Source organism: Orcinus orca, chromosome 1 (genome assembly GCF_937001465.1).
Source record: "Orcinus orca chromosome 1, mOrcOrc1.1, whole genome shotgun sequence".
NCBI lineage: Eukaryota > Metazoa > Chordata > Mammalia > Artiodactyla > Delphinidae > Orcinus > Orcinus orca.
Genome location: NC_064559.1, coordinates 159,279,910 through 159,292,233, shown reverse-complemented (window position 1 = coordinate 159,292,233; position 12,324 = coordinate 159,279,910). Strand labels below are relative to the sequence as shown.

General features: G+C 34.3%; 1 protein-coding gene across 12 annotated transcripts in view; it reads right to left on the bottom strand.

Moving 5' to 3' along the window:
* DOCK7 (dedicator of cytokinesis 7) overlaps positions 1–12,324 on the bottom strand; it is a 208,158-nt gene that overhangs the window by 144,353 nt on the left and 51,481 nt on the right. For all 12 annotated transcript variants that reach the window (XR_004477925.2, XR_004477924.2, XR_007473713.1 and 9 more), the window contains exons 12-14: positions 8,005–8,147; positions 3,831–3,924; positions 2,983–3,145 (exon numbers count right to left, since the gene is read on the bottom strand). Coding sequence is in view for 9 of the 12 variants with exons in the window: in XM_033408990.2 (XP_033264881.1) it covers positions 2,983–3,145; positions 3,831–3,924; positions 8,005–8,147 (400 nt within the window). In the remaining 3 variants the exon portion in view is untranslated. The remainder of the gene's footprint in view (positions 1–2,982; positions 3,146–3,830; positions 3,925–8,004; positions 8,148–12,324) is intronic.

Below are 12,324 nucleotides of genomic sequence, written 5' to 3'. Positions count from 1 at the left end.
CGATTGGGTAAATGTAATGTAATAAAGCCAATGATAATAATAATGACTAACTTCTATCAAGCATATAATATGTGCAGGTACTTTCCTATACCCTAATCCAGGAAGATACTAAAGGCTCTCAGTATAATGAGTAAACCAAGAAAGAAAAAAACGTATAGGAGATAAGAACTCCATTGCAAAAGAAATGCAAACAGAATTTCTAGGACAACGGTGAATAGGCTCTAAGATGACAACTGTACAGTAAGCCTAGTGAGCCTAGAAAACTTCCCCTGCTATACTAACTTATAATTTAGTTGCAAAGGGACCAAGGAAGGTGCAAGAAAGGAAATAATTGATAATATGAAGCTTTACAGAGCTGACAAGTATATTTTTTTTCTGGATTTATGCAAGTATATGTATTTTTTTAAGGAGGAGATATCAGAGTTAAATCTTGAAAAAGAATCAAGAAATAGCAGCATGAACATGCTATTTAGAAACAAAGAGTAAAATACCAAAAGAAGGATCAAAAAGAGTTACTAGTGAGTGACAATAAAGATTAGACATCAGCATAGGGAAGAGTTGGTAGGAATAAGATGAAGGACCTCTGTTTTTAATTTTAAGCCTTATGGAACTATGTGAACTTTAAGTATATTCATATAATTTGTTTAAAAAATATAAATATGTAAATAAATAACAAAGGTAAGTAGGACAATGAAAGGAAAGACCCCCTCATAGTCCCCAATTCCATTTTCCCTGTCTCTGAAATAATCCAAGCAGAGGAAAGACAGATAAACACAAGTTAGGAATGTTCTAGATGAGATTCCTGTACTAGATAAGAGAGAGAGTTGATAACCTCTGAATTGTTCAATACAAACCTTGGATCACTTCTTTATTCCATGTCCTTTTAAATAGTTATATATATAATTTATAGGAGAATACTTATATTACCTGTTTCTTTTGAAAAAGCAGTATATATTTTCTTCAGCCTATCTTCCAGGAATTTTACTCACACTATGTGCCAATCACGTGTAATGCTTTGCGCTCTGTACCCTCACAAGAGAAGACAGGTATTATCATCTCACATTTTATTAATAAAACTGAGTGCCAATAAATTGGTAACTTAAGACAAGTTACTTAAACAATAAACAGTGGAGTCAGAAGTCACACCCATATCTGCATGACTCTAAATTCCATTCATACCACTGTACAATGTCTTATTTCTTAACTCACTGAGTAAGTATTTACTGTGTGCTCTCCGTGTGCTTGTACACTATTCTATATGCTGGAGATAAAGTGGTAAACAAAACAGACAAGTCCCTGCCCTTTACAGTAATTACATTCTAATGAGAAAGAAAAAAAATGACCATATAACTACATATTACAGTGCCAGATAATGATAAATACCAGGAAGGTTAAAAAGCTAGAGTAGGGAAGCAGCAGATCTTTTTAGTTAGGGTGACGAGAATGTCCTGTAAGCAGATACATGTCTGAATAAGGAATCAAGTCATGTGACTATCTGGGGAAAAACATAATAGGCAAAGAGAAGAAAAAAAATCAAAAAATCTTAGGCAGAATTTTGTTTGTTCAAGGATGAACAAAAAGGCCACTGAGGCTAAAATGAGCAAGACAGAGATTAGTAAGATATGACGTTAGAGAAAGGCAGAAGCCAGATCATACAGTCTTATAGACTACAGTAAAAAAATTCATTCTTGTTCTGCTTATAATAGAAGCCACTGGAGGGCTTTAGGCAGAGGAATAAATGATCTGATTTATATCTTCTAAAAATCTCTCTGACTACAACGCTGAGAATTGACTGAGGCAGGGGTAGAAATAAGATCAAATTTTAAAAGGTACACAAAATTCGAGATCAGCGGCTGTCCAATATTCTAGCCTCTAGTCCCATCTGACTATTGAGCATTTGAAATGTGGCTCATCTGAACTGAGATGTGCTTTAAGTGTAAAATACGCACCAGACTTTGAAGATTTTTAGTAGGAGTGGAAGAAAAGTAAAAGAATTTTTTACATTTATTACATGTTAAAATACTATTTTAGATATATTGGGTTGAATAACATGATTAATTTCACTTGTTTCTATTTTTTTTTAATGTAGCAACTATAAAATTTTACATTACAAATGTGGTTCCCGTCATATTTCTATTTGACAGTGCTGATCTGGACGGTAACTTGACTAGAATTTTAAAGGTGGAGGAGGTACAAAGTATTGGATTTGGGATTCATTCTGAAGCAGAGCCTACAAAACTTCGTGGAGGAGTAAATGTGAGGAATAACAAAAGGAGAGAAATCATTTTGATTCCAAAACTTTTGGCCTCAGGAACTGGGTAAACGGTGGTGAAATACATTAAGATGGGGAAGTCTAGGCAGAAACTTATGTCTGAGCGGCCCTGTTGGGTGTCCCAATAGACATGTCAAGTCATGGTCTCAGCATTCACAAATAAAGGGAGCTTCATTCATAAAGAGTATATCTAAATGGTACCCCTGGAGTTATGCAGGTTCAGCCTAAAAGCCTATCCAATAACCTTGTGTCAAGTATTCTCTGAGTAATGTAGAATCACCAAATATTGTTTATTGTTAGAACATAGTGCAGGCACATACATATGATTGATGTGTAATGCTAGATTCTGCTAATAAGAACACATGAGGCAATACAGTAACTAGGAGTTCAAATGTTTTAACCTAACAACCCACAATTCAAATGCTAGCTCCAACACAGTAAAGTATAACCTCTTTATCCCTCAGTTTACTCACTTCTAAAATGAAGGTAATACCTACCTCAAGCTATGAACATTAAATAAGATAATGTATGTAAGGTAACTAACATTATACCTCTTGCACAGCAATAGCTTAATACATTACAGCTATTAATAAAATCATGAAGAAATGGAATAACAAAGCTACAAAAGATTTTTGAAGAGTTTCACTCTCTATTAATATTAGAATATATAGTATCTTATTTCAGAATTCTCCAAAATTAAAATGTGCTACCTGTAAGTAGTGTTTGGAACATAGACATCCCTTGCAGGAAACTCCAAAATTTCTCTGGTAGGTCTAACTCTACTGTCAGGGTAAAGCTTCACTTGAAGCAGCTCTGGTGTTAGGCAATAATGGGGATTTTCAGGTGCAGGAGAAATGTCTATCTTCAGCTGAGCTGCATATAAAAATACATCATAAAAACAATGTAAACATAATAAATAACAACTTCACACTAAAAGTATTTTTGGAAGAATTTAGATCCTATTTTTGCAAGAAGTCTGGGAAGAAACCAAAATTGCTATCATCTCAGACCTCTAAATTATTTCGTCTTATCAAGTCTCAAACTTACAAATTACTAATACAGACATAAAGACATAAAATAATAAATGCTTACTGAATGAATGAATGAATGGAAAGGAAGAAGAGGGCGAAAAAGAAGAAAAAAACCAGAGGGATCTAGTATAGAAACAAGCCAACATTTTGAAGATTAAATGATTTACTTTAAATTTGGTAGATTTCAAAATAGTTTTACTCTGGAATGGTTTGCTCTGATCATAATACGAATCTACTTCTGAACATCTACCATTACATGTATTTTTTCCCCTCTAGAAAATAATTTTAAGCCACAATATTATTCATCATTCTCATTTCCGTACTCAAATTATCAAAGGTACTGAATCCTGCAACCAAACTGTTAGACTACATGAGAGCAGAATAATGAAATGAAGAAGGCTGACAGGTATTGAGCACAGAAACACATATGGGCTAGATAACTGAAAAAATGAATAGATAATTATAAAAAATACAATTATTAATTATGATAATAGTTGTCATCACGTTTACACAAAATCTTAAAATACCTGTAATAGGTCTTAGTCGCCGTAAAACAGAAGATGGCCTTCTCATATCAGCAAGGAATTTGTACAGATCTTCATCACTTAAGCGATCTCCTTCCTGATTTTAAAAATAGAGGAAAAAGTATTAGATTTTAACAATATAGTACATTGAAAATAAGTTTATATTGCCTGTTAATAATCCTGCCCTTCTTCCTTCATTTCAGTCTGAATGAAAAGTAAAATTAAATTAATATAATTATGATTAAAAATAAATATGCTAACCTATTTTCTTCCTTCTTGCTTTCAAATTGTATTAAGAGCTATAATATTGCTATTTTAAAATTTTATAGATTTATTTACAGCCCATTATCTGTGTTTATAAGGGGTTACAGGGCACTCTATAGAAAAAATGATGCAAGTTAGAGGGAGATAAAGAGAAGAAAACAAGAATATAGACAGAAAACAGACATATATATGTATGTGTGTGTGTGTGTGTGTGTGTATATATATATATATATATGACACTCATAAATTTGTTACACTTGAATTTTCATTTGTCTTTTCAACTTTATATCACCAAATTTCTTAAATGCAAAATATAGAGCATTGGCTACATTTGAAAAGAAAAGAAAGAAGTAACAACAAAAAACTATTCTTAAAAAAAACAAGACAACTATCCTGATAATAAGACCAGAAATAAAACTCTAAAAAGACCTCAATCAATGGGGAAAAGAGACAAAAAAACCGAACCATGTCCAATTAACAAAGAATTCTCAATTTAAAGTAATATTTTTTCTTACAGTTAAAATAGGTAGAGATTGATTTTATTCTTTTATTCAAAAGTCTTTACATTTTCTTAATCCAAACCTCCTGCATTTGACATCTTATTATTTTTAATGCATAATTCATATACTGTCTTTTTATCCTATTTGGTAATAAACATATTTAAGCCTCCTTTATCACTGTGAGCTCACCTTGAGCCAGATCTCATGTGTTCACAATTGTATTCTAAACAGGATACAGAACTGCTCTTCTTTTATGCCATTATTTTAAAAAGTGATTTTTATTTTCTAAGTAGTTGGAGATTTCTGTCAATACTTTTATAAATGGTTTTTAGTTTTACTGAGTTATAGTTAGAGAATCTGACTTCAAGAAGATTTTTTCAGTGACCTAAATATACAATTAATTATTGTAAATGTTCCATCAGTTACTAAAAGAGCATATTCTCTCCTTTTGAGTACAGAAATGAATACAGATCTTCAAATGGTCCTTATTTAGAATACATTCAGATTATCTCAAGATTCAATTATTTCTGTCTACTTCACTTGTTAAACTGATTATATCAATGGCCTCCATTCTTTACTCCCTGTCTGTTTCCATGCCTTTTGTTGGGTGGGACACAATTCTTTCCCCTGGGCTTGGCCACGAGACTTGTTCTAATCAGTAAGCAAACATGATACAGAGACTTGAAAAGCATTTGCATAAGTAAGCTTGCCCCCTCTCTGGAACTTCTGTCACTGCTATAACAACATGACCAAGCTGGCCTGCTAGAGTATAAGAGTGGAAGCTGAGACACATGGAAATGGTCTGAATCATTTCAGTTTTCCCAGCAGAAGTCAGTCTAGATCAGTTGACCCTAGTCAATAGCCAAACATGTGAATAAGCCTAGCTGACACTCACCCCTCCACACTGCATGTACTGCTATGTACTCCTGAAGCAACAGATAACTTCTATACATGTCAACAAATAGAACAAATGTCCTTAAAACTAATGTATGGATTTAATTTTTGTTTTTAAATCTCTATGTATTTCCAAGAATTTTGGCCTGACACATTTCAAATCTGTACATAAACACTCCTGATTACTATATCCCAATCGTGGACAGTAATCTCTCGTTAAAAAAAAAAAAAAACTTGGGGACTTCCCTGGTGGTCCAGTGGTTAAGAATCCGCCTTCCAATGCAGGGGACAAGGGTTCGATCCCTAGTTGGGGAACTAGGATCCCACATGCCATGGGGCAACTAGGTCCGTATGCCACAACTACTGAGCCTACACGTTCTAGAGCTCGTGCGCCACAACTAGAGAGAAGTTTGCACCGCAACAAAGAGCCTGTGCATCACAACAAAAGATTCCGCATGCTGCAAGGAAGATCCCGCATGCCACAACTAAGACCCGGCACAGCCAAACAAACAAACAAACAAATAAGTAAATAAATAACCTGCCTTCTGTATCTCATTTAGGAGAAATTGTACCTTGAATTCTACTTTATTAAAATTTTAATCTCTGCTTTTTACTTAATATGCACTTGCCTGATGCATAATATCCTAGCTATTTAAAAATACTTATAAAAATCATATATGTTAATAGTTTAAAAATTATGGAACTGTACAAAAGTCAAGTGTAAATGCTTTCCATTGCTCCATATTTCCAGCAATCATCCTTTTTTAAGTTTTCACAATCACTTTGTTCCAGTTTCCAGTTACCAGTCTCCAACAGTGTTTAGTACATGATGAATGCTCAAAAAATATTTGTTGAGGGCTTCCCTGGTGGCGCAGTGGTTGGGAGTCCGCCTGTCGATGCAGGGGACATGGGTTCGTGCCCCGGTCTGGGAAGATCCCACATGCCACGGAGCGGCTGGGCCCATGAGCCATGGCCACTGAGCCTACGCGTCCGGAGCCTGTGCTCCATGACGGGAGAGGCCACAGCAATGAGAGGCCCGCTTACCGCAAAAAAAAAAAAAAAAAAAAAAGAAATTTGTTGAATGAACGGGTGGGTGGATGGATGACTTATTGATTTAAGTTTATAATACTAGTTCAATAATAAAACATGCTGAAGAAAAAAAAAGCTGTGGAAATAGTGGCAGAAGTGATATACCAGCTGAAGATGAAGAGAGAGAGAGAAATGTTACAGCTACAAGGTTGTGTCACTGTAACAAGTAAATCTACTGCCCTGTTTCCATAGCTAAATGTGGCCTATCACCTCATCCAAGTAACACTGTGGCCTTTTCTAGATTCTTTCTTGCAGTATTATCCATAACAAAAAGACCCTTACCACTTCAGACCCTTCTCACCTGCTTTATTTTCCATTTGAGTCTCTCAGAGCAGCTGTCTGTAAATGCTACTGATATATAGCTGTAGCATTACACTAGACAGCTAGCTGTCAAATCATAACATATCCTGCCCTAAACACCTTGCTCTCTCAAGTTATAAGGTGTCACTAGGCCAGGATTTTCTCCTCTTATTTAGAATAACACCACAGAAGGAGGAATTCTGAGGCAATACTTAGCATTTTCCTTTAATCTGATCCAAAATACATGCATAGTACCCTTCTCCAGTTTATCACACTAATACAAATTTTCTTCCATCCTTAAAATGTTCTGGTCCTCTGGTTACTTTAGACAGACTTTCAAAATTTTCTGATCCGGATTCAGAGCATAAAATTCATTTTACATCAAAATCCAGTAGCACATACACCATGTATGCACATATAGACAGGTATGCACGCACACAAAAATTGGAGGGAAAAAAGCCTACTGAAGCAATATTTAACTTCACTAAGTGCAATGCACTATTATTTTTCTATTCTACTGGTTTGTTTGGTTTTTTTAAGCTGGGTGTTATCTACTAAATTTCCATCACTATTATTGGATCATGACCAGCACTTGAAAACTACTGATTTGACTCAAGTACAGGAAATATACTTGCAAAGAACAAAGTATCTTTGATCAGGAACTTTTTGGACCTATAAACTCACCTATAAAAATAATTTTAGCACAAAAATGCACTACTAGTGCCTGAAATTTCTATTCTATATACCATGAATGTGGTATGTTAGGTCAAAAACAACTTGAGTGGGGAAGACAGATGTAACCACACACCTGCTCTAAGAAAATCCTTAAAATATCAATGCTTAAGAAAAGTTAAAATATTAAAATTAAGAAATAGGATACAGATGTGGATGATTGATTTGGAAGCATTACTAATCAATGCCAACATTTAAACAAATATAATGATGAAAAAACAGCTATAATATTATTTTTTCTTATACTTTTTATTTTTATTCTTAATTTTTTTAACTTGTTAAAATCCCAATCAATTACTACATATACATGTAATGCATGGAAAATTATGATTTTTCTGAAATCACAAGAAATTTAAGCACGAATAGCCCCCTAGAATTCCTCCATGACAGAACAATACCTGCTTAAAAAAATTTGTCACTGTGAGAGTAGCAGGTCGAAAGCTGGTCAAGTTACAAGAATCATCTCCACTTGTTGTCCTTTCAAGTGATCTTCTGCCAACCAGACTAGAATTCCTCCTCTCTGACCAAGACCCCTTTCGTTCTACCAAGGAAAAAAGTAAGATATTCATTTCCATAATATTTAAAATGTGTTTTAAAGCAGTCTTCCAAACACAGGAAAATATCCACTAAAGTTGAAAATTATCCCCTCAGCAATACTGATTACAGTTGAAGAATTTCACTTCTGGGGAGATCTGTAAGGAAGCATTAAACCTAAATCTTTGGGTTCTCTTTAAAAACTTCTCCAGTGTAAAATAAGTCTCTACCACACAAAGATTATGCATATAACCCAATATGAGCTATGAAGAACAGCTATAGAGGAACTATGTATTTACTAGGAAATAGGCACACAATGCAAATTTTGGTCACCATATAATGGCCCCTCAGTCTTAGCACTTGAGTTTGAAAAAGAATTTAAGATAACTTGCATTCAGTCCTTGCAAGATAACCCTATAATTCAAAACCAATAGAGCAACTATGTTGTAGAAAACAAACAAAACTATAAACAAGCTAGACCTAACAGGCATCTATAGAATACACCACTAAGCAAAAGTAGAATACACATTCTTCTCAAGCACACACAGGAAATTCTCCAAGACAAACTATATAATAAGCTATAGAACAAAATACAATAAATTCAAAGGGATTCAAATCACATAAAATATGTTTTCCAAGAACAATTGAATTAAGCTATAAATCAATAACAGAAGAAAATTTGAGAAATTCATAAGCATGTGGAAGTTAAACAGCACACTTCTGAATAACCAATGGATCAAAGAGGTAACAAGGGAAATTTTAAAACATTTAAGATATAGGAAAATGCAAAATCCCCAAACATATGATATATCACTAAAGAAGTTCTCAGAGGGAAATTTATAGCTGTCAATGTTTATATTACAAAAAAAAGAAAGATCTCAAATCAGTAACTTAAGCTTACATCTTAAGAAACCAGAAAAAGAAGAGAAAACTAAACCCAAAGCAAGCATTAGAAAGGATGCCAAGGGAATGTAAATTGATACAGTCACTATGGAGAACAGTATGGAGGTTCCTTGAAAAACTGAAAATAGAATTACCATATGACCCAGCAATCCCACTACTGGGCATATACCCTGAGAAAACCATAATTCAAAAAGAGTCATGTACCAAAATGTTCACTGCAGCTCTATTTACAATTGCCAGGACATAGAAGCAACCTAAGTGTCCATCGACAGATGAATGGATAAAGAAGATGTGGCACATATATATAATGGAATATTACGCAGCCATAAAAAGAAATGAAATTGAGTTATTTGTAGTGAGGTGGATGGACCTAGAGACTGTCATACAGAGTGAAGTAAGTCAGAAAGAGAAAAATAAATACTGTATGCTAACACATATATATGGAATCTAAAACAAAACAAAACCAAAAAAAATGGTTCTGAAGAACCTAGGGGCAGGACAGGAATAAAGACACAGACTTAGAGAATGGACTTGAGGACACAAGGAGGGGGAAGGGTAAGCTGGGACGAAGTGAGAGAGTGGCATGGACATATATACACTACCAAATGTAAAACAGATAGCTAGTGGGAAGCAGCTGCATAGCACAGGGAGATTAGCTCGGTGCTTTGTGTCCACCTAGAGGGGTGGGATAGGGAGGGTGGGAGGGAGATGCAAGAGGGAGGAGATATGGGGATATACAGCTGATTCATTTTGTTATACAGCAGAAACTAACACACCACTGTAAAGCAATACTCCAGTAAAGATGTTAAAAAAAAAGAAAGAATACCAAAAAAGACAACAGCTAAGTGGAAATAAATGAAATAGAAACTAGGAAAACAATAGAAAAATAATCAATGAAACCAAAAACTGATTCTTCAAAAAGATAAAATTTTTAAAACTTTAGTTAAACTAATGAAGAAAAAAATACATAGACAGGGGACTTCCCTGGTGGTGCAGTGGTTAAGAATCCACCTGCCAATACACGGGATACGGGTTCAAGCCCTCGTCCAGGAAGATCCCATATGCCGCGGAGCAACTAAGCACATGCGCCACAACTACTGAGCCTGCATGCCACAACTACTGAAGCCTGCGTGCCTAGAGCCTGTGCTCCACAACAAAAGAAGTCACCACAATGAGAAGCCCGTACACTGCAACAAAGAGTAGCCCCTGCTTGCCACAACTACAGAAAGCCCTTGCACAGTAACGAAGACCCCATGCAGCCAAAAATAAATAAATTTATTAAAAAACAAATACATAGACAGGACTCAAATTACTAACATCATCACTACAGCAGACCTTAGAGAGAAAAAGGATTATACTACAATACTATGAATAACTGTAAGTCAACAGTTAGATAACAATTAGATAATCTAGATGAAATGAACACATTTCTAGAAAGATACACAGTACTGAAACTGACTCAAGATGAGAGAGAAAATATGAATAGATGTATAACAAGAGATATAATTAGTAATGAAAATACTTACCACAAAGAAAAGACCAAGCCAAGGTGGCTTCACTAGTGAATTCTTCCAAACTTTCAATGAAAAATTAATACCAATTGTTTACAAATTCTTCCAAAAACCAGAAGGAAAAAATCACAACTCATTTTCAATGAGGCCAGTATTACCCTGATACCAATACCAGACAGAGATATTACAAGGAAGAAAAACTACAGACCAACATCCCTTAGGAATATAGAAGCAAAAATACTAAACAAAATACTAGGAAACAAACTAACAACACATAAAAAAAAATTATATACCATGACCAAGTGAGACTTCTCCCAGAAGTGTAAGATTAGTTTAACATCCAAAACCAATCAGTTAATGCAATACAGCATACTAAAAGACTAAAGGGCAAAAAACCATACAAATCATCTCAATAAACTCAAAGAATGCATTTTACAAAATCCAATATCCTTCCATGACAAAACCACTCAAAAAGTTAGGAATAGAAGGGAATTTCCTCAAACTACTACATTACATCTATGAAAAACCTATAGCAAACATCATACTTGATAGTGAAAGACTGAATGCCTTCCCCCTAAGGTCAGGAACAAGATAAGGATATCCACTCTTGCCATTTTTTTTAATACTGTACAGGAGGTTCTAGTCAAGATAATTAGAAAAGAAAAATAAATAAAGACATCCAGATGGGGGGAAAAAAAAGTAAACCTATTTTCATTTGCAGATGACATGATCTTATACATGGAAAATCCTAAAGAATCCAGAAAAGAAAAAAAAAATTAGAATTAATAAACACATTCAAAAAGGTTTCAAAGTACAAGATCAATATTCAGAAGCCAATTGTATTTCTATCACTAAAAATGAACATTAGGAAAATGAAATTAAGAAAACAACCCTTTTAAAATAGCATCAAAAACCAATAAAATACTGGGATGCACATTTAACAAGAGAGGGGCAAGACTTGTACACTGAAAACTACAAAAGATTGTTTAAATAAATTTTTAAGATCTAAATAAATGGAAAAACATTCCATGGATTGGAAGACTTAATATTGTTATGAGGGCAACACTCCACAAATTGATCTACCAAATCAATGTAATTCCTATCAAAATTCCAGCTGCCTTTGTGCAGAAATTATCACCTGACCCTAAACTTCTCATGAAAATGCAAGAGCTCAAAATAGTCAAAATAATCTTGAAAAAAATTGGAGGACCCACTATTCCCAATTTCAAAACTTACTGCAAAGCTAAAATAATAAAGATAGTATAGTACTAGCATAAGCATATATATCAATGGAACAGAACTGAGTCCAGAAATAAAACCATATATCGACGGTCAATTGATTTTCAACAAGAGTGCCAAGACCATTCAATAGGGAAAGAATAGCCTTTTCAACAAATGGTGTTGGGACAACTAGATATCTACATAAAAAGAATGAAGTTGGACACTTACCTCTTACCATGTACAAAAATTAACTCAAAATGGACTATATACCCAGATGTAACAACATGTGTGAACCTTTCAAACATTATGCTAAGTGAAAGAAGCTACTCACAAAAGATTACACATTGTATAATTCTATTAATATGAAATGTCCGGCATAGACAAATCCATACAGACTAAATAAATTACAGTTTGGTTAGGTTTGGGGACTTGAGGAGAAGCGTGACCACTAAGGAGTATGAAAGTTCTAAAATTAGATTGTGGTGACATTCGCTGAACCTTACGAATATAACAAAAAACATTGAATTATACATCTTAAATGGGCAAACT